This window comes from Taeniopygia guttata, chromosome 4, assembly GCF_048771995.1.
Source record: "Taeniopygia guttata chromosome 4, bTaeGut7.mat, whole genome shotgun sequence".
Classification (NCBI taxonomy): Eukaryota; Metazoa; Chordata; class Aves; order Passeriformes; family Estrildidae; genus Taeniopygia; species Taeniopygia guttata.
This window is the reverse complement of record NC_133028.1, coordinates 1,834,960-1,857,518: the sequence shown is the minus strand read 5'-3', so window position 1 is coordinate 1,857,518 and position 22,559 is coordinate 1,834,960. Positions and strand designations below refer to the sequence as shown.

Sequence of the window (22,559 nt, the reverse complement as noted above, 5' to 3'; positions counted from 1 at the left end):
GACAGACCCCTTTGGCTCTGCGCACTGCTCAGGGATCCTTTGGATCCGCACCGCTCCATCCCTGGGAGCGGGCACAGCGGGCACAGCGGGGCTGGCACAGGGGCAGCGGGCATTCCCTGCCCGATTCCAAGGGCTGGATGCTGGGATGGGTTTTGTCCTTTCGAGGTTTGCAGAACTCCCGGCCCCGCTCCTGGCGCCGTTCCCGGGCCCGATTCGCGCTGGCTCAGCACTTCCCGGGATGTCAGGAATTTCCTGGTGCAGCGCCAGATCCCGCTTGGAGATGCCTTAAAGGCGCCGTGGCTGTTCCCGGTAGAAATCCTACAGGGAAGCCGCTCTGGTCCCCCGCACCTCCCAAGCGGAGAGGGGTCAAAGCCACCGAGTGGCAGTGGGACAGTCCTGTCCCCTGTCCCCGTGTCGCCGAGTCCTTCCCACAGGGATGCTCCCAGCCAGTCTGGGATTTCACCCAGACTGGATGAACCGCGCACGTTCTCACGGTGCCGCTTCTCCAGGTGTCTCTGGGTGTCCCCAGTGTCCTTCCAGTGTCACTTGGAGGGGACAACCCTCCCTGCGCACCCCTGGTGTCGTGTGCGGCCAGGGCTGCAGCTCCAGAAGGTTCCAGAAGGTTCCAGAGGGCCCCGTGGTTGGTGCCGCTTCTCCAGGTGTCTCTGGGTGCTCCCAGTGTCCTTCCAGTGTCACCTGGAGGGGACAACCCTCCCTGCGCACCCCTGGTGTCGTATGCGGTCGGGGCTGCAGCTCCAGAAGTTTCCAGAAGGTTCCAGAAGGTTCCAGAAGGTTCCAGAGGGCCCCGTGGTTGGTGCCACTTCTCCAGGTGTCTCTGGGTGCCCCCAGTGTCCTGCCAGTGTCACCTGGAGGGGACAACCCTCCCTGCGCACCCCTGGTGTCGTGTGCGGCCGGGGCTGCAGCTCCAGAAGGTTCCAGAAGGTTCCAGAGGGCCCCGTGGTTGGTGCCGCTTCTCCAGGTGTCTCTGGGTGTCCCCAGTGTCCTTCCAGTGTCACCTGGAGGGGACAACCCTCCCTGCTCACCCCTGGTGTCATATGCGGCTGGGGCTGCAGCTCCAGAAGGTTCCAGAAGTTTCCAGAAGGTTCCAGAGGGCCCCGTGGTTGGTGCCGCTTCTCCAGGTGTCTCTGGGTGCCCTCAGTGTCCTTCCAGTGTCACCTGGAGGGGACAACCCTCCCTGCGCACCCCTGGTATCGTGTGCGGCTGGGGCTGCAGCTCCAGAAGGTTCCAGAAGGTTCCAGAAGGCTCCAGAAGGTTCCAGAAGGTTCCAGAGGGCCCTGTGGTTGCTGGGGTGCTGGGATGTCCCGTTGTGACGCGGGAGCTGCGCCGTACCCCGACTCCAGCGTGATCCCAAAGGGTTCAGGTCCATTCCCAGGAGAGCAGCTCCTGGATCCCTCTGGAGAAGACACATCCCAACTCCCAGGAGCTGTGAGGGACAGGGGGTGTTGGCCATGGAGCAGGAAAAGAGGGAATTCTGCGGTCCCCGAGGGGGACACGGCATAGATCCACAGGGATCCCGAGGGCACGCAGAGACATCCCAAGGGATGAGCCATGGACACAAAGATCTGTCCCAATGGCTGGACTTCATCACCCAGGAGATGTCCCACATGGAGGAGTTCATCGACCACGAGCTGTGCCAGGAGAAAGCCAGGAGAGACCAGGAGCTGCGCCAAGGGAAAGGCAACGGACACGAGGATCTGTCCCAACGGGAGGAATTCACCAACCAAGAGCGGCGCCAAGGGGAACCCAAGAGATCCCAAGAGAGGTGCCAAAGGAAATCCAAGAAATACCAAGAGCAGTGCCAAGGAGAAGCCAACGGATACAAAACCGTGTCACAATGGCAAGATCTAATCAACCAAGAGATGTCCCAAATGGAAGAACTCTTCAACCAAGAGATGTCCCACGTGGAAAATTTCATCGACCAAGAGCCGTGCCAAGGAAAAGCCAAGAGACACCAGGAATGGTGCCAAGGGAATGTCAAGGGATACAAAACTCTGTCCCAATGGGAAGACTTAATCCACCAGGAGATGTCCCAAATGGAAGGATCCATCAGCCACGAGATGTCCCAGATTGAAGGATCCATCAACCATGAGATGTCCCAAATGGAAGGATCCATCAACCAAGAGCCGTGCCAAGGAAAAGCCAAGAGAGACCAAGAACGGCACCAAGGGAAAGTCAACGGACACAAAACTCTGTCCCAGTGGGAAGATTTAATCCACCATGAGATGTCCCAGATTGAAGGATCCATCAACCATGAGATGTTCCAAATTGAAGGATCCATCAACCAAGAGCCATGCCAAGGAAAAGCCAAGAGAGACCAAGAACGGCACCAAGGGAAAGTCAACGGACACAAAACTCTGTCCCAGTGGGAAGATTTAATCCACCAGGAGATGTCCCAAATGGAAGAATCAATCAACCACGAGATGTCCCAAATGGAGGAATTCACTGACCAAGACCCATGCCAAGAGGACACCAAGAGACACCCAGAGCAGTGTCACGGGAATGTCAAGGGACACAAAACTGTCCCAATGGGAAGACTTCATCAACCAAGAGATGTCCCAGTGGGAAAGACTTTTTTGAGCAGGAGCTCAGGCAACAGAGCAGGGGGCACATCCCTGCCCACACCACCGGTGCCAGGGTCAGCGCCCTCCAGCCCTGCCCATCCTGACCTCCAGGGCCTTTCCCACACGGAGCCCGGCACCGATCCCACCTCAGAGAAATTCAGCATTGCCAGGGAGTTAATCTGAGTTTCCTCTTCCCACCCACCTGGCTGAAGTCCATGGGGAGAAATGGTTCCCATGTGCCCCCCAAAAAGGCAGTGGATGCTCCAAGCGCCGGGCAAAGGAATTAAAGGAATTCCTGAATTCCCGCGGCTCTGTCGGCTGCTAATGAGCACCAGGAGGGGTTGAGCGCTCCAGGGGGGGGTTCCCAAGTTTGGAATGTCACCATGGAACTGAGGGGGCTGGGGGCAGGTTGGGTGCAGGGCAGGGACTCATGGAATCATGGAATTGTTTGGGAACAACCCTCTGAGACCATCAAGACCAGCACTGCCCAAGCCACCGCTGGCCATGTCCCCAAGTGCCACAAGCACAGGGCTGGTAAATCCCCCAGGGATGGGGACTGCACCCCTGCCAGGGCTGGACAGCCCTTTCCAGGAAGGAATTTTCCCAATATCCAACCTGGCACAGCTCGGGGCCATTCCCTCTCCTCCTGTCCCTGTTCCCTGGGACCAGATCCCAGCTCCTGGCTCCAAGAATCCAGGGAGCTCTGCACAGGCAGAAATTCCCTTTTTCCTCCAGGCTGAGCCCCTTTCCCAGCTCCCTCAGCTGCTCCTGGAGCTCCAGCTCCTTCCCTTGACTCTCCCCTGGATCTCCTGTGTCATCCAGAGTCACCAAACCCCAAAGAATCACCCCAAACTCAAGCCCTGGGGTAACTATACAGTAAGAACATTTTATTTTCTGGAGACACCTGAACAGTCCCTCCGACGTTGGATGATCGGAGATGCAAATCCAACCCTCTCCTGCTTTGGGTTGAGTCTGTTCCCAGCTCCGATTTTTTACACCGTGGATGCTCCTTCCCGACCCCAAATGACAACGGAAATCCAAACACACAGAACTGACTGGCCCCGAAGTGTCGCTCCTGGGAAGCTCCATCACCTGGAGCTTGGCTCCTCCCCGCCGCTGTCCTGCTGCTTGGCCATGAATTTCTGTGGAGAAGGGAGAAGAGATGGTGCTGCAGGGATATTCCAGGATTATCCCCTAAAACCTGGGCCAGGAACAACTGGGTCAGGTTCAGTCAGCTCCTCCCACGGCCAAGGTGGGATTTGTCCCATAAAAACCCCCAAATTCGACACGGGAAACTCCTGAGAGGAACGTGGTCCAATCTCAGGGATCAGAACTCCCCACCATCTGGGCATGGAATAAAAATATTCCATGTTCCCACTGTATTCCCAAACCCCATCAAACGTGAACTCCTGGGGAATTCTGGGCAGCCCTGAATCCGAGGATTTGGGGGGATATTCCCGTTTTTCTGGGCGGTACCTCCATGTTCTGCCGGTGCAGGGGGGTCCTGCAGTGGTTGATCATGGAGGGCTCGTCGGCGTAGAAGAGGGAGCAGATCTGGCAGAAGAATCCAGCCTTTGGGACCAGGATGTCCAGAGCTGTGGATACACCATAGTCACCACACACAGCTCCAAGAAATATTCCAACCTCACCTTCCTTTAGCCAAACACGGGGAATTTGTGATTCCTCGGGGGGAAATTTATCATTCCAAAAAAATCAGGTTTTTCACCCAAGCGGGTCCCTGCCCCGCTTCAATCCACAGGTCATCTCCATTTCCAATAAACACACCGTTTTCTGGGAATAAAGCAACCAACCCCATGGAAGTCAGAGCAGGTCCTGAAGGACTGACCCCATGGAAAAGTTATCCCTGTTGGAGCAGTTCCTGAAGGATTGACCCCATTGAAGTCAGAGCAGTTCCTGAAGGACTGACCCCATGGAAAAGTGATCCCTGTTGGAGCAGTTCCTGAAGGACCGACCCCATGGAAGTTAGAGCAGTTCCTGAAGGACTGACCCCATGGAAGTGTGACCCACCTTCCTGAAGAATTAATCCCAGGGAAGAATGACCCACATTGGAGCAGTTCCTGAAGAACTGATCCCATGGAAAAGTGATCTATGTTGGAGCAGCCTGTTCCTGAAGGATTGACCCCATGGACATTCGAACAATTCCTGAAGGATTGATTCCATGGAACCTGGAACAATTCCTGAAGGATTGACCCCATGGAAGTTGGAACAATTCCTGAAGGATTGATGCTATGGAACCTGGAACAATTCCTGAAGGACTGACTCAAGCTGGAAATATTCCTGAAGGATTGACCCCATGGAAGTTGGAACAATTCCTGAAGGATTGATGCTATGGAACCTGGAACAATTCCTGAAGGACTGACTCAAGCTGGAAATATTCCTGAAGGATTGACCCCATGGAACCTGGAACAATTCCTGAACGATTGACCCCATGGAAGTTGGAACAATTCCTGAAGGACTGACTCCATGGAAAAGTGACTCATTTTGGAGCAGTTCCTGAAGTACTGACCCCATGGAAGTTGGACCAGTTCCTGAAGAACTGAGCCCATGGAAGCTGGAACAACTCCTGAAGGATTGACCCCATGGAATTCGGAACAATTCCTGAAGGATTGACCCCACGGAAAAGTGACCCATGTTGGAGCAGCCTCTTCCTGAAGGACTGACCCCATGGAAGAGTGAGACACATTGGAGCAGATCCTGAAGGGAAGACTCCATGGAAAAGTGACCCGTGTTGGAGCAGTTCCTGAAGGACTGACCCCATGGAAATGCAGGAAGTTCCTGAAGGACTGACCCCACAGAGGTTGGAGCAGTTCCTGAAGGATTGATCCCATGGAAAAAGGGACCCACACTAAAGCAGGTCCTGAAGGAAAGACTCCATGGAAGTGACTCATGTTGGAGCAGTTCCTGAAGGACTGACCCCATGGAAATTGGAACAATTTCTGACCCCATGGAATTCACTATATCCCTACATCCCCATTTCAATTCCCTCCTTTCCACACAGTGAATGCTGGGAATAAAACTCACCACAGGATGGGAACCCTCAGGAGGCATCACACTGCACCTCACTAATAATCCATAATTCCACCTGGATTTGGAAATTTCCAGAAAAAAAACTTTCCATGGGAGGCTTCCAAGTTTAACCAACTAGTTAAACATGGATTTGGAGGAGCCAAGAAAAACCATGGATTCTGGGCCCTGACTTTGAGGTTCACTGTGGTTGTGAGGCACAGGAGGAGTTTGCAAACGGGCAGGAAAGAATCTTCCAGCCAGGAAAACCTGGAGCATTTCAGGGCATGCCTTTGGATTTACCTTTGGGAGTGCTCTGTGTCTTGGGGACACCTGGAAAAGTCGTTTTCTTCTGCTGAGACTTTGGTTCTGCATCTTCTGATCCCACCTGAGCTGCTGGAGACAGAAATGCATGTTGGGATGGAGTCATGGCATCATGGAACAGAATCATGGAGTGATGGAACAGAATCACGGAACAGAATCGTGGCATGATGGAATGGAACCATGGAGTGGTTTGGGTTGGGAGGCACCTAAAGGACATGGACAGGGACATCTTCCACCAGCCCAGCTGGTTCCAAGCCTCGTCCAAGCTGGCCTTGATGTTCCTCACCTTTTGGCTTGGAGATTTCAGCCATTTCATCCTCTGGATTTGTATCTCCTAGAATTCCCATTTCTTCTGGTCCTGCAACAGCAACAATATCTTCATCATCTTCATCCTCGGGCGGGTTCTTCCCTGGGAAAATGTTTTCTTCTTCCTCATCACCAACTTCGTCGACTGTAACGAAGTTTAGTTCCTCTTTAAGGTGATTGAAGTCGGCCAGGAAATCATCCTCATCCTCGTTAACCTCATCCAGAGTCACCAGAGGATTGTCCTCGTTGTCCTCCTGGATCTCATCCACGGTCACCAAGGCGTTGGGATCATCGGGCACCTGGGAGGCCGCGCAATCCCCGGGATTGGTCTTCCCTTCTTCGGTGGCGCTCAGCTCCGCGGGCTCGTTGAGGGGCAGCTCCTCCACCTCCCCGATCTCATCCACGGTCACCAAGGGCTCAGCCTTCAGATCCCGCTCCTCAAATTCCACCCGGGGCCCGTTCCTGTGGGAGCCCGGCTCCTCCTGCTCCGAGATCTCATCCAGCGTCAGCAGCGCCTGCGGATCCTTCACTGCTTCCGACAGCTCCTCCTCTTCCACCACCTCATCCACCACCACCAGGCCCTGGGGGTCGACGCCCGGCAGCGGCACCGGGGCGTCCTCCTCCTCCCCGATCTCATCCAAGGTGACAAAGGACAGCTCACCTTCGGCTCCGCAACTCTTCCCTTTCCTCTTCTTGGACGCCGGCTCCGAAGGGTTGGCTTTGGGAGCTTCTTTTCTCTTCCCCCTCGGGGGGTTCCGCCGCGGCATCACCGGAGACTCGGCTTCCTCCAGCACCTCGTCCACCGTGACGAACTCGTCCAGGTTAAACGGGAAGAGCTCTTCCTCCTGGGAATGGAATATTTAACTGTCATATCCAGCGGGAGCGTCCAAAAAATAACCCCAAATTTAATTGCAGGGTGAATAAAAACCTGTGTTCAGGGCTTAAATCACAGTGTCGTGTTGAGTAATTAATTTAAATTAACTCAGGTTTGGTTCAGGAAGCCAAAGGCCTTTGGAGAAATCGCAGCAGATCGATAGGGGATAAAATTCCATGGATAAAATCCCACGGGTAAAATTCAGTGGATGAAATTCAGCAGATAAAAACCAATGGATAAAATCCAGTGGGATAAAGGTCAATGGATAAAATTCAGTGGATAAAATTCAATGGATAAAATTCAGTGGACAAAATCTAGTGGGAAAAATTCAGTGGAAAAATTCAGCGGATGAATTTCAATGCATGAAATCCAATGGATAAAATTCAGTGGATAAAGTTCAAGGGATAAAATTCCTGCCAATTCAAAGTTCTGGGTCCAAAGGAACAAGTACCCCACCCCAAATGATGCCTCTGATTTCCTCCATTGATAATTCCCAGGTTTTGTTACTTTTTCTGCCAAAATATTCCAGCCTACCCTCACATTTTCATGGATATTTAACACAAGCTGGGAAACTGGGATTTATGGGATTTGATCCCAGCTGGGGCTTCCTGGAGGTCCCAGCTCCATAGGCCCGGAAATAGGGACTGAGAGATTCAAAGGGAATGGATCCAAAGAGAATCCAGCACCCTGGAGCCCACGGGATCCATGGACACCAGATGGGAAAAGGGCAGGAATTTGGTGATCCCATTTTGGGAAGAGGGGAAAGATTCCTAAGAGCAGGAATGTCGTGGAATCCTGGAGTGGTTTGGGTTGGAAAACACCTTAAATCCCATCCAATCCCACCTCCTGGAATGTCAAAAATCCTCTTTTCCACACACTCCATCCTTTTAATTCCACAGTTTTCCATCCTTACCTCCTTCTGTTTTCCAGCACTGCCAGCGCCGCTTTTCCCAGCTGCAGCACCACTCCCACCAGGAGCCTGCAAAATGGGACAAAAATTCCATGGAATCCCAGGAAATCCCAATCCTCGCTGAGCATAGCTTTGTTTGGATCAAGGAGCTGCTCTGGGATGTCCCCACGGCTCCAGGGATTTGCCACCAACAGGTGACACCTGGCTCAGGAGCCTCTTTTCCATCTGTGCAGGGCTTGGAAAAGCAAATTCCAGCTGCTCAGAGGACATGGAATTTACTCCCACTTGGAACTGCTCCAAGGAATTCAGTTTGGATTCACTTCTGAAACAACTTCCATAGGATTTTCCAACCAGTTCCACCCTCGTGGTGCAGCTAGAAGGAACAGGTTGCCCAGCAACACCTCTGGTGGCCCCGGGATTTATGGAAAAGGGAAAGGAATGATCCCAGAAAACCAGAGTGGGAGGGAACACTAGAGCATTCCTGCCCTCCTCACCTGATTCCCGCTGGGATCCTCCCTCGTTCCAGCTGTTCCGCTCTCTCCCTGCTGGCTCTGCTTGCAACTCGCCCGAGATTCCAGCTGGGAATCCTTTTCCTGCTGGGATGAGCTCTTCCCACCATCTCCCTGTGCATCCACTCCACAATTTCCGTTCCCTTTCCATTGGCTGTTCCCAGCTCCTGGCTGAGCCATGGTTTTGGGTGGGATTTTCTTCTCCAGCCCCGCTTTGGGGGGGATTTTCTGCTCCCCAACTCTTCCCAGGGAAGGCTCGGTGATCGTGACGGGAATTCTCTGCTTCAAGATGTCCGGGACGGACACCACTGCCTTCAAAAGGGTTTTCCCAATGCAAGCGGGATTTACCGGAGCCGCCGCGCGGCTTTCGTCGGATTTTGCAGCTCCCGTCCCTTTATTTTGTGAGATTTTAACCGAACTTCCCACGTGGATCTCACCAACGGCATTCCCAGAGTTTTCCCCACCCTTGGATGGTGTTTTTCCAGGTGTTTTCTCCAGCTCTATCCCAGCCTTGCCCCAAATCTTCCCCGTATTTTCCCCGATTTTGAGCACAGATTCCTCTGCCATCACCTCTCTCTCTGCTCCAGCCACATCCAATTTTTTCCCTGGAGCATCCACAGTTTTTGGGACAGCTTTCCTCTCCGTGGACGTTTCGTGGCTGCTTTTCCCAGCCTCGGGAACAGGAGTTTTTTCCGGAGCAGCCGGCTCCATGCTGGGCTGGGTGACAGCGGGTGACACCGCGGGGGCCTCCTCCGAGCTCGGGGACGTTCCAGGGATGGCTCCCGGCGTTCCTCCGGCTGCTGGCATCGCCTTGCTGGATGATTCCAGAGGTTCCATGGCGGGAGCAGAGCGTTCCTCATCCTCCTTTTGGATCTCCAGCTCCAGCTCATCCCGAGTTTTGTCCATCTCTGCTCCGGAAAGCGGCGCCGCCTTCTCCTCTGACCTCACTCCCGGCGATTTGCTGCCAGCAGGATCCACGGGAATTCCAGGATCCAATCCCTCCACGTCCATCCCTGCGGGTGATTCCCTCGCTGCTCCTCCTGGTTGAGGCTCGGGAATCTCCAGTTGTCCCGCTGGAATCTCCTCCGGGACACTTGGGGTGGGAATTTGGCCTTTCCTGGCCTCTCCCGATGGATTTCCAGCTGTTTTTTGCACCGTTCCCGATACCTCTGGATTTTTTTTCAAGCCAGAGCTAAAAGTATTTAAAAGAAAGAAAAATCAAACCATGGGGGGGAGAATTCCAGAATTCACTGAAAACTCCGGATGCCACTGCTGGGAGTTTTCCTGGAGCATCAGGGAATTAGGTTAGGAATTCTGTGGGACAAGGTGACAACTTGAGGTGAACAATTCACATTTCGGAGACCTCAGGCCTTGGAAAATTTCCATCCCACAGAGGGAAAGTCGGGAATACCCAACCAAAAGGAAGCTCTGGGATAAGGGAATTAGAGGAGCTTTGCTCTGTCTGCAGTTCCCAATCCCGAGAGAGCAGGTTTGGATTTGGGATTGGATTTGGGATCAGGTTTTGGTTTGGGTTTAAAATCCCTGTTTTCCCGCCTGGGATAACACAGCCCAAGGTGCCACGGGATGGAGCTTTCCAGGGAATTCCAGAGACTCTTCCCTGAAGGAAAGAATCCCACAGGATGAGCTTGGGAAGTGCTGGAATTAGGGATGGCTGTGCTTGGAGCACCCACCCATTCCAGCAGAATTCCAGAGGGAATTTCTACTCCAAAACCTGGAAAAACTCAGGATTGTCCAGGAGAGTGGGATTTGGGATCCTCCAAAAGATCCCAAAAAAAATCGAGAGAGATTTTTCCCATCAATTCAACATTTCTGGCTGTGCTCGATTTGTTTTCTACTGGGATTCATGGAAAAATCCTGGGATTCATGGGAAACACAGCCTGGGAAAGGCAGAGCCCAGGAGTGAAGTTTAATTAATTAAAGCTTCAGAAAAATAATTAATAATTAAAATAATAATTTAGCTGTTTTCTGCTCCCTAAGAAATGGAATCAATTATGTGGAAAATGTGTGGAGCAGGGAAAAATGTTGATTTTCCAACTTTTCAGGAGCTGGGATTCATGGAAAAGTAACTTTTTAAATTTTAATTCCACTTTTCTGGAATCAAGAAGTGGCTGTAAGGAAGAGATTCCCGTTAATTTGGGAATTAATGCTCTCAAAATTCAGCAGTTTCATGGAATGACAAGGAAAGAAACGGGATCTGGGAATACAGAGCTTTTCCATAATGGAATTCCTTAGGATCATCCTTACACAGTTTCGGGGTTTTAACAACAAAACTCATCCAGAAATCCGAGTTGGAATCACAGAAAAAAGGGATCAAAGCCATATTTAACAAAAATTCCTAAAAATTTCTGGGAATTCAGCAGTTTGGAAGAGGAATTCCAGAGGCAGGGATAGAGGGAAGAGATGCAGGATGGAATAAAAGCAACAGGAGGAGCCAGGACTTGAGCAGGCGAAGGAAAACTCCACAAAAATTGGGATTTCTCCACATTTTTCCATGTTTTTTTTTTTTAATGAATCCTAAGTATTTTGGCTCTGGAGCACATGGATTGGGAAGGAGGAGCAGCAGGACACAGCTGGAGGGAGGCTCAGCAATCCCTAATTGTGGATAAACATTCCAAGAGGGAAAATAAATGGATAAAATTCCCAAAAATTCCCGCAGGCCGTACCTTCCTTTGTTCCCATCCTCTCTCTTCACTTCCCTTTTCCCGGTTTCAGCCTGGAAAACAAAACCCCAGGTCAGGATTTTCTAATTCCAGAGGGATCAGGGTGGGATTCTCACATCCCACCACCCCAAAGGAGGCAAAGGTTCTCCCAAAGGTTCTCCCATCCCAAAAAAAACCCCAGCTGGTGGAAAATGTGGAATTTTTACCTCAGGAATTTCTCCGTGGGAGGACAAGGAGCAGGTGAGGGTGTGATCCCCTATGGAATAAGGATATTGCTGCAGGAAGCTGTACATGGAACGGGCGGATTTGGGGCTGTCCAGCTGCAGGATGGCCTGGGGGAAAAAAATTCCAGGTAATTCCTTTAAAAATTCCTGGTAATTCCTTAAAAAATTCCTGGTACTTCCTTAAAAAATTCCTGGTAATGCCTTCATTTCTGGATCAAATAATGGATATTCCTAAACCTGGCCTGAGGGAAAAAAATCCAGGTAATTCTTTAATTTCTGAATAAAATAATGTGAATTCCAAAACCTGGCGCAAGGGAAAAAAATCCTGGTAATTCCTAACAAAAATCCTGGTTATTCCTTTAAAAATTCCTGGTAATTCCTTCATTTATGAATCAAATAATGGGAATTCCTAAATCTGGCCTGAAGAAAAAAATTCCTGGTAATTTCTGGATAAAATAAGGGGAATTCTTAAACCTGGCCTGAGGGGAAAGAATTCCTGGTAATTCCCTAATTTCTGGATCAAATAATGGGAATTCCTAAACCTGGCCTGAGAGAAAAAATTCCTGGTAATTTCTGGATCAAATAATAGGAATTCCTAAAGCTGGGGGAATCCTCGCTTGTTTCCTGCCACCATCCAGGTGTAAAAAGGGTTATAAGTCACCTTGAAACGTCCTAATTTGGGTCCTAAAAGTGGAACTAACTTGGGTTTTTTGGGATTTGAAAGATATTTTTATTGGATTTGGAGATTTTCAAAACATTTTCTGGATTTTTTACAGATTTAAAATCCATTTGCAATGGATTTTGGGATTTAAAGGGTATTTTCCTTGTTTGCTTGGGATTGAAATGACATTTTTCTTGGATTTTAAAGAATATTTCTATAGGGTTTTTCTTTTTGTTTTTGGATTTTAAAAATGTTTTCTTGGTTTTTTTGGGATTTAAAGGATATTTCCCTTGCTTTTCTTCAGATGTTTTTTTGGGATTGAAAGACATTTTCCTCAGTTTTTTTTTTTTAATTTAAAAACCATTTCCGTGGTTTTTTTTGGATCTAATACCTAGAAAATCCCACAAAAACCCCATCAATTCTGCCATTCCAATACTTTCAAAATGCTACAAAAATCTCAAAATTCCAAGAAACTGCCAAAACCCCCCCCCAAAATTTCCCAAAAAATCACAAGAAATTGCCAAAAAATCCTCCCCAAAAATTCAGAGAAATACCCCAAAATACATCAAAACTTGCCAAAAAATCCACCAAAAATTCAAAGAAAATCTCCCCCCCCAAAAAAAAAATTCTCCAAAATTCCCGGAAATCCCATAAAAAAATCCCCCCCAAATCTGCCAAAAAATTTAAAAAGCCCCCAAAATTAAAAAAAAAAACAAAACAAAACAAAAAAATCTCCCAAAATTCCCAGAGAATCCTCCAAAATTTCAAAAGAGATCCCCAAAGTTCCCAAAAAACCCTCCAAAAAAATTCCCAAAAAGTCCTCAAAACCCCCTCAAAATGCCTCAAAAATCCATCAAAACCCCTCTAAATATTTCTAAAAAATTCCCCACAACATCCCCCAAAATTCCTGAAAAATCCCAAAAACTCCCAAAACATTCACAATTGCCCCAAAATTTGGAAAAACATCCCCAAAATTAAAAAAAATCCACTAAAAAATCCTTTAAAAATCCTTCAAAATCCTCCCCAAATCCCCCTAGAATTAAAAAAACCCTCAAAATCCTCCCAAAAAACCTCAAAAATTACCAAAAAAATTGCCAAAAAATTCTGAAAATCCCCCAAAAATTTAAAAAAAAATCCATCAAACCCCCCCAAAATTCAGTAAATATCCCAAAAAACCCCATTAAATTCCAAAAAGATCCCTCAGAAACCCCACAAAAAATTCCAAAACACCTTCAAAATTGCCCATAAAATCCATCAAAAACCCCCCAAAAATTAATCAAAAATCCCAATAATAAAATCCCCCAATGGTAAAAAAAAAAAAATCCTCCAACAAATTGAAAAAAAATCTCAAAAATTTTCCAAAATATCTTCTGAAAGATTCCCAGTTTTTTTTTCCCCTGCAATCCCCAATTTCCTCACAAAAAGCTGATTTTTCCCTCAGGCGCGGGGCAGTACCTGGCAGAGTCCTCACAGACCAGCTCCAGCTCTGGGAGCCCCTCTGCCAAAAACCCAAGAAAAAATTCCCAAAAAATCCATCAAAAATCCCGAAAAAATCCCCCTAAAGATTCCCTGATTTTTGTGGGGTTTTTTTTCCCTGCAAACCCCAATTTTCCCCCAAAAAAGCTCATTTTTCCCTCAGGCACAGGGCAGTACCTGGCACAGCCCTCACAGACCAGCTCCAGCTCCCAGAGGCCCTCTGCCAAAAATCCATTTAAAATTAATCCAATTAAAAATTCCCCCCAAAAAATTAACCAAAAATGCCCCCAAAAATCCACCAAACATTCCCAGATATTTCTTCCCTGCAAACCCCAATTTTCCGCCACAAAAAGCTGATTTTTCCCTCAGGCGTGGTGCTCCACCCCGCTGAAGCACTGCCCTCACAGACCCACTCTGGCTCCTGGAGCCCCTCTGCCAAAAACCCAATAATAAATTCCCAAAAAAATCCATAAAAAATCCCCACAATCCCCCCCAAAGATTCCCAGGGTTTATTTCCCTGCAAACCCAAATTTTCCCCACAAAAAGCTGATTTTTCTCTCAGGCACTGGGCGGTTACTGAGCACGGTGTGGTGCTCCACCTTCCTGAAGCGCAGCCCTCACAGACCAGCTCCTGCTCCTCTCCGCCAAAAACCCAAGAAAAAATTCCCAAAAAAAGTCCATCAAAAATCCCCCCCAAAATTGCCAGGGTTTTATTTTCCTGAAAACCCCAATTTTCCCCCACAAAAAAAAACGATTTTTCCCTCAGGTGTGGTGCTCCACCTTCCCGGAGCACAGCCCTCACAGACCAGCTCCAGCTCTGGGAGCCCCTCAGCAAAACCCAATTAAAAATTCCCAAAAAAATCCATCAAAAATCCCAAAAAAACCCCCCCACAATCCCCCCCAAAGATTCCCAGGGTTTATTTCCCTGCAAACCCAAACTTTCCCCACAAAAAGCTGATTTTTCTCTCAGGCACTGGGCGGTTACTGAGCACGGTGTGGTGATCCACCTTCCTGAAGCACAGTCCTCACAGACCAGCTCCAGCTCCTCTCCGCCAAAAACCCAAGAAAAAATTCCCAAAAAAAGTCCATCAAAAATCCCCCCCAAAATTGCCAGGCTTTTATTTTCCTGAAAACCCCAATTTTCCCCCACAAAAAGCCGATTTTTCCCTCAGGCGTGATGCTCCACCTTCCTGGAGCGCAGCCCTCACAGACCAGCTCCAGCTCTGGGAGCCCCTCCAGCAAAACCCAATTAAAAATTCCCAAAAAAATCCATCAAAAATCCCCCCAAAAAACCCCACAATCCCCCCCAAAGATTCCCAGGGTTTATTTCCCTGCAAACGCCAATTTTCCCCACAAAAAGCTGATTTTTCTCTCAGGCACTGGGCGGTTACTGAACATGGTGTGGTGCTCCACCTTCCTGAAGCACAGCCCTCACAGACCAGCTCCTGCTCCCAGAGGCCCTTCACCAAAAACCCAAGAAAAAATTCCCAAAAAAAGTCCATCAAAAATCGCCACAAAAAGTGCCAGGGTTTTATTTTCCTGAAAACCCCAATTTTCCCCCACAAAAAGCTGATTTTTCCCTCAGGCGTGGTGCTCCACCTTCCCGGAGCGCAGCCCTCACAGACCAGCTCCAGCTCTGGGAGCCCTTCCAGCAAAACCCAATTAAAAATTCCCCAAAAAATCCATCAAAAATCCCCCAAAAAAACCCCACAATTCCCCCCCAAAGATGCCCAGGGTTTATTTCCCTGCAAACCCCAATTTTCCCCACAAAAAGCTGATTTTTCTCTCAGGCACTGGGCGGTTACTGAGCATGGTGTAGCGCTCCACCTTCCTGAAGTGCAGCCCTCACAGACCAGCTCCAGCTCCTCTCCGCCAAGAAAAAATTCCCAAAAAAAGTCCATCAAAAATCCCCCCAAAAATTACCAGGCTTTTATTTTCCTGAAAACCCCAATTTTCCCCACAAAAAGCCGATTTTTCCCTCAGGTGTGGTGCTCCACCTTCCCGGAGCGCAGCCCTCACAGACCAGCTCCAGCTCTGGGAGCCCCTCCAGCAAAACCCAATTAAAAATTCCCAAAAAAATCCCCAAAAATCTCCCAAAATTCCCATTTTTCCCCCTGAGGGGCAGTACCCGGCGGCGGTTGCTGAGCACGGCGTAGTGCTCCACTTTCCCAAAGCGCAGCCCGGCACAGACCAGCTCCAGCTCCCGGAATCCCTCGGCCGGGAGGTTCCCCAGGTGCACCAGGTGAGAGCGGAGGGAGGAGGTGTCCACCTGCAGGAGAGATCCCGGGGTTAGCAGGGAAAGGGGAGGGAAAAAAGGGGGAAAAAGGAAAAAAAAGGGGAAAAAAAGGGGAAAAAGAGGAGAAAAAAAGGGCGGGAAGGGGGGAAAAGGGGGAAGGGGAAAAAAGGGGGGAAGGGGAAAAAGGGGGGAAGGGGAAAAAGTGGGGAGGTGGAAAAGGGGGAAAAGGGGAGGGAAGGGGAGAAAAGGTGGAAAGGGGGGAAAAAGGGGGAAAAGGGAAAAAAGGAGAAAAAAGGGGGGAAAAGCGGGCAGAAAGGATGAAAAACAGGGGAATGGGGGAAAAGTGGAGGTAAGGGAAAGGGGGAGAATGGGGGGGAAAGGGGAAAAAGAAGGGAAAAGGGGGAAAGGGGGAAAAAGGAAAGAGAAAAAAGGGGGAAAAGGGGGGAAAGGGAAAAGGGGGGAAGGAGGAAAAAAGGGAAAAGGGGGGAAGGAGGAAAAAAGGGAAAAGGGGGGAAGGAGGAAAAAGGGGGAACAAGGGGAAAGGGGGGAAAAGGGAAAAAAGGAAGGGGAAAAGAAGCAGAAAAAGCAGGGAAAGGAGGGAAAAGGGGAAAGGAGAAAAGGGGGAGAAAGGGGGAAAAAGGGGAAAGGGGAAAAGGAAGGAAAAGGGAAAAAACAGGAGGAGAAAAAAAGGGGGAGAAAGGGGGGAAAGGGGGCAAGGAGGGAAAAGGGTGGGGAAGGAAAAGGGGGAAAAGGGGAGAAAAGGGGGGGAAGGGGGGGAAAGGAGAAAATGGAAAAAGAAGGGTAAAGAGGGAAAAAGAGAGAAGAAAATGAAGGAAGGGAAAGAGGAAAGGGGAAGGGGAAGAAGTGGAAAGAAGGAAAAAAGGAAGGAGAAAAGAAGGGGGGGAATGGAACAAAGAGGGGAAAAGAGGAAAAAAGGAAAAAAAAGGAAGGGGGGAACAGGAGGAAATAGGGAAAAATGGAAAAAAAGGAAAGGAGAAAAAAAGGAGGGAAAGGAAGAAAAGGGGAAAATGGAATAAAGATGGCGAAAGAGGGAAAAAGGGAAAGGGGGAAAAGGGAGGAGGAAAAAAGGAGGAAAAGGAAAAATTGAAGGAAAAGGGAAGGAGAAGGGGAAAAGGGAAAGGGAAAGAAGGGGAAAGGGGGAAAAAGGGAAAAAATGGGAATAAAGGGAGAAAGAGGGAAAGAGGAGAAGGAAAGGGGGAAAAGGGAATGGAAAAAAATGGGGAAAGAATAGGAAAAGGGTGAAAGAATGGAAACAAGGGGGAAAAGGAAGGAGAAAAAAAGGGAAGAAAAAGTGGGGGAAAAAGGAGGAAAAAAGGGGGAAAAAAGGGGGGAAATGGGGGAGAGGGAGGAAAAGAGGAAAGGAAGGGAAGAAAAGGGAAAAGGGGGAAAAGGAAGAGGAAAAAGGGGGAAAAAGGGGAGAAGGGAAAAAAATCCTCTCTCCATCTATAAAAGAATGGAGTTTTGAGCTGGAATTGAGATAAATTCCCCATTTCCATTTTGAACTTTTCAGCACTTTTTTTTTTAGTGAGAAAACCTCTGAGTCACTTGAGAAAATCCTTTAATAAATCCTGGAATTCTGAAAGGATCAAAGGGAGATTCTGGAAATCCCAAAAAATCCCATTCCGGGGATAAAATGTGATTTATCCCAACCTGAAATGCTCAGGAATGAGCACTCCCAGCTCCCAGTTAATTAAATTCCAAAGAAAATTGGGATAAAATGAGAAAAAATATGGGCTAATGAGGAAAACTCACCTTGGGATCAGAATCCTTGATGAGGGACAGGAAAATCGCTTCCTTTAGGGAGAGAAAAAAGGGATTGGAGCTTAATTAATAATAAGTAATAATTGACTAATAATTAATCACTGACTAATCAATCATAATTAATATGTTCATAATGTCAAAATCCAAAATAATATTTCCCAGGATCAATTCCCAGGTGGAAAAAAATCCCTTGTTTTAAACTCCAGAAGCGCTAAAAATTCTATTTAAATTCTATTTAAATCTCAAGTCCTGCTTGAAGTGGAAAACTGGGGATTTTTTCTCAGTTTTTTCCACAATTCCTCCAATTCCTACAATCTCCAAATTCCTAAATTCTCACAATCCCCAAAATGCCCCAATTTCCCTCAATCCCCCAATTCCCAAAATTCCCCACAATCACCAAATTCCCAAATTCCCCACCTTCCCACAATGCCCCCAACTCCTAAAATTCCTCCAATTCCCAAAATTCCCAACTCTCAAACTCAACTTCCCTCAATCCCACAATTCCCCCAAACCCTCCAACTCCAATTCCTAAAATTCCCACAGTCCCCACAATTTCCAAAATCCCCACAATTCCCCAATCCCTGCAATCCCCAAATTCCCAGAATGTCCTAAAACTCCCCCAAATTCCCCAAACCCCACAATTCCCAAATTCCCCATCTTCTCTCAATCCCCCCAAACCCCCACAATTCCCAAATTCCCCAAACGCCCCCAATCCCCCAACTTCCCTCAATCCCCACAATTCCCCCAATCCCCAAAATTCCCCCAACCCCCACAATTCCCAAATTCCCCAACTTCCCTCAATCCCCACAATCCCCCAAACCCACAAATCCCCCAAAACCCCAATTCCCACAATCTGCACAATTCCCCAACTTCCCACAATTCCCCCAATCCCCAAACCCCCACAATTCCCAAATCCCCAACTTCCCTCAAACCCCCAGAAATCCCCAAACTGCCCCAATCCCCCAACTTCTCTCAATCCCCACAATTCCCCCAAGCCCCCACAATTCCCCAAATCCCCTAAATTCCCACAATTCCCCAACCCCTGCAAATCCCCCAATTCTCACAATCTCCACAATCCCCAAATCCTCCAACTTCTCTCAACGCCCAGAAATCCCCCAAATCCCAATCCCCCAAACTTCCAACTCCTCCTATTCCCACAATTCCCCAACGCCTGCAAATCCCCCAATTCTCACAATCCCCCAATCCCCCAACTTCCCTCAACCCCCACAATCCCCCAAACCCGCAAATCCCCCAAAACCCCAATTCCCGCAATCTGCACAATTCCTCAACTTCCCACAATTCCCCCAATCCCCAAACCCCCACAATTCCCAAATCCCCCAAACTCCCTCAATCCCCCCCATCCCCCAATCCCCACATTTCCCTCAAACTCCCACAATCCCCAAATCCCCAACTTCCCTCAACCCCCAGAAATCTCCAAACTGCCCCAATCCCCCAACTTCTCTCAATCCCCACAATTCCCCAAATCCCCTAAATTCCCACAATTCCCCAACCCCTGCAAATCCCCCAATTCTCACAAACTCCACAATTCCCACAATCCCCAAATTCCCCAGGTTCTCTCAATCCCTCAAACCTCCACAATCCCCCAAACCCGCACAATCCCCCAATTCTCACAATCTCCACAATCCCCAAATCCTCCAGCTTCTCTCAACGCCCAGAAATCCCCCAAATTTCCAACTCCTCCTATTCCCCCAATTCCCCATTGCCTGCAAATCCCCCAATTCCCACAATCCCCAAATTCCCCAGCTTCTCTCAATCCGTCGAACCCCACAATCACCCAGATCCCCCAATCCCAAATCCCCAATCCCAAATCCCCAATCCCAAACCTCGTCGCGCAGGTCCTGGTGCCGGGGCTCGGGCCGGATGCGGAGCTGGTTCCCGTCCAGGCACATGGGGAAGAAGCCATAAAACTTCACCATGGACTCGGCCGCTCGCTGGGGGATCTCCAGGTACGCCTGCCACACAGCCCAAATCCCAAAATGCACCCCAAAACCCCACAGCATCCCCCCTGAACCCCCACAGATTCCTAAAAGATCTGACGCTGACCCTTGGAAAAATCCCAAAGGAATTCCAAAAGGATGCGGCAAGATTCGCTCAAAATTCTCAAAAATTACCCGCCAAAAATCTCCAAAATTCCCCCAAAAAAATTCCAAAAATGTCACCAAAAATCCCCAAAAAATCCCCTAAAATTTTAGGAAAAATCAGAAAATAAAATGGCGGCGGAAGTTGGGAAAATGGGAAAAAAAAAGGAATGGGAAAGTAAATGGAAAAAAGGGAAAATGGGTAAAAAGTCAGAAAATGGAAAAAAGAAAGGAAGAAAGTTGGGGAAGGGGGAAACAATGGGAAAAAATTTGGAAAAAACTTGGGAAAATGGGAGAAATTGATAAAAATAATTTGGGGAAATGAAGGGGAAAATTTGGGAAAATAATTTAAGGAAAGGGAGAAAGAAAATGGGAAAAACTTTGTTAAAATGGGAATAAAAAAGGTGGGAAAATGGGATAAAAATTCTCAGGAAAATGGGGGGAAACTTTGGAAAAAAAATCCCCTAAAAATTCCCTAAAAATCCCCAGAAGATTCCAAAAATCCCCAAGCTGCCCCTGCCCCATTCCCAGTACCTTTTTTTTGGGAGGAGAGCAGCAGCAGGTCCCACAGGCCCCTGAAGGGCCTGGCCAAATCTCCCTAAAGTCCCCAAAAGCCCCCTAAAATTCCAAAATAATCCCTAAAACTTTCCAAAAAATACCCAAAAATCCCCCAAAAATCTCCCCAAATTCTAAAAAAATCCCAGATTCCCCAGACCTCCCATTCCTGGTACCTTTTTTTGGGAGGAGAGCAGCAGCAGATCCCGCAGGCCCCTGAAGGGCTTGGCCAAATCCCCAAAAAATCCCCAAAACTTTCCTAAAAATCCCAAGAAGTCCCCCTAAAATCCCCAAAAATCCCCAAAAATCCCAAAAAATCCCCAAAACTTGCCAAAAAATCCCCCAAACCCCCCACTGCCAGTACCTTTTTGTGTGAGGAGAGCAGCAGCAGGTCCTGCAGGCCCCTGAAGGGCTTGGCCAAATCCCCCTAAAGTCCCCAAAAATCCCCTAAAATTCCAAAATAATCCCTAAAACTTTCCAAAAAATCACCAAAAATCCCTAAAAAATCCCAAAAAATCCCCCAAAAAACCCCAAATCCCCAAATGCCCCGCTCCCTTTTGCCTTTTTGTGTGAGGAGAGCAGCAGCAGGTCCTGCAGGCCCCTGAAGGGCTTGGCCAAATCCCCCTAAAGTCCCCAAAAATCCCCTAAAATTCCAAAATAATCCCAAAATAATCCCAAAAAACCCCCAAAAATCCCTCCAAAATCCCAAATCCCCGCTCCCAGTACCTTTTTGTGTGAGGAGAGCAGCAGCAGGTCCCACAGGCCTCTGAAGGGCCTGGTCAAATCCCCCTAAATTCCCCAAGAATTCCCTAAAATTCCAAAATAATCCCAAAAAATCCCCAAAAAATCCCCAAAAAATCCCCCAAAAAATCCCCAAATCCCCGCTCCCTTTTACCTTTTTGTGTGAGGAGAGCAGCAGCAGGTCACACAGGCCTCTGAAGGGCCTGGCCAAATCCCCCTAAAGTCCCCAAAAATCCCCTAAAATTCCAAAATAATCCCTAAAACTTTCCAAAAAATCCCCAAAAATCCCTAAAAAATCCCCAAAAATTCCCCAAAAAAATCCCAAATCCCCCAGACCTCCCGTTCCTGGTACCTTTTTGTGTGAGGAGAGCAGCAGCAGGCCCTGCAGGCCCCTGAAGGGCTTGGCCTAATCTCCCTAAAGTCCCCAAAAATCCCCTAAAATTCCAAAATAATCCCCAAAACTTTCCAAAAAATCCCCAAAAATCCCCAAAAAATCCCCCAAAAAATCCCAAATCCCCCAGACCTCCCATTCCTGGTACCTTTTTGTGGGAGGAGAGCAGCAGCAGGCCCTGCAGGCCCCTGAAGGGCTTGGCCTAATCCCCAAAAAATCCCAAAAACTCTCCTAAAAATCCCAAGAACTCCCCCTAAAATCCCCCAAAATCCCAAAAAATCCCCAAAACTTGCCAAAAAATCCCCCAAACCCCCCACTGCCAGTACCTTTTTGTGTGAGGAGAGCAGCAGCAGCAGGTCGCGCAGGCCCCCGAAGGGCCTGGCCAAATCCCCCTAAATTCCCCCAAAATCGCCTAAGATTTCAAAATAATCCCAAAAAAACCCCAAAAAATCCCCCAAAATCCCAAAAAATTATCCAAAAATCCCAAAAAAAATCCCCAAATCCCCGCTCCCTTTTACCTTTTTGTGTGAGGAGAGCAGCAGCAGGTCACACAGGCCCCTGAAGGGCTTGGCCAAATCCCCCTAAATTCCCCAAAAATCCCCTAAAATTCCAAAATAATCCCAAAAAAACCCAAAAAATCCCCAAAAAATCCCAAATCCCCATTCCCTTTTACCTTTTTGTGTGAGGAGAGCAGCAGCAGGTCCCGCAGGCCGCCGAAGGGCCGGGCCAGGTTGCAGAGCTCCTCCTGCCAGCAGCCCTTGGCCGGCAGGTTGGACACCAGCAGCACGCAGCAGGGCTCGGGGTCAGCGTCCTGCGGGATGGAGCGCTCCTGAGCCCCGTCCCAAATCCTGATCCCAATCCTGATCCTGATCCTGAGCCCCGTCCCAAATCCTGATCCCAATCCTGATCCTGATCCTGATCCCTGTCCCAAAACCTGATCCCAAATCCTGAGCCCGGTCCCAAATCCTGATCACAATCCTGAGCCTGGTCCCAAATCCTGATCCCAAATCCTGATCCTGATCCCAAATCCTGATCCTGATCCTGAGCCCGGTCCCAAATCCCAATCCCAAATCCTGATCCCAAATCCTGAGCCCCGTCCCAAATCCTGATCCTGATTCCAAATCCTGATCCTGATCCCAAATCCTGATCCTGATCTCCGTCCCGGTCCTGATCCCTGTCCCAAA

The 22,559-nt window shown here is 48.8% G+C and overlaps 1 protein-coding gene across 6 annotated transcripts in view; it reads right to left on the bottom strand.

The window, feature by feature from the left end:
• Nucleotides 1-3,443: 3,443 nt before the first annotated feature.
• The window catches only part of ZNF638 (zinc finger protein 638), a 54,965-nt gene continuing 35,849 nt past the window's right edge, over nucleotides 3,444-22,559 (bottom strand). For 2 of the 6 annotated variants that reach the window (XM_072927838.1, XM_072927839.1), the window contains 12 exons: nucleotides 22,049-22,186; nucleotides 19,434-19,562; nucleotides 17,581-17,622; nucleotides 15,700-15,840; nucleotides 11,417-11,542; nucleotides 11,214-11,263; nucleotides 8,515-9,721; nucleotides 8,024-8,089; nucleotides 6,217-7,081; nucleotides 5,910-6,002; nucleotides 4,059-4,177; nucleotides 3,444-3,724 (listed from right to left, as the gene is read on the bottom strand). In XM_072927838.1, coding sequence (XP_072783939.1) covers nucleotides 3,671-3,724; nucleotides 4,059-4,177; nucleotides 5,910-6,002; nucleotides 6,217-7,081; nucleotides 8,024-8,089; nucleotides 8,515-9,721; nucleotides 11,214-11,263; nucleotides 11,417-11,542; nucleotides 15,700-15,840; nucleotides 17,581-17,622; nucleotides 19,434-19,562; nucleotides 22,049-22,186 — 3,030 coding nt within the window. In that variant the 3' untranslated portion in view covers nucleotides 3,444-3,670. The remainder of the gene's footprint in view (nucleotides 3,725-4,058; nucleotides 4,178-5,909; nucleotides 6,003-6,216; nucleotides 7,082-8,023; nucleotides 8,090-8,514; nucleotides 9,722-11,213; nucleotides 11,264-11,416; nucleotides 11,543-15,699; nucleotides 15,841-17,580; nucleotides 17,623-19,433; nucleotides 19,563-22,048; nucleotides 22,187-22,559) is intronic. The other 4 variants (XM_072927840.1, XM_072927841.1, XM_072927842.1 and 1 more) reach the window with 4 other exon arrangements.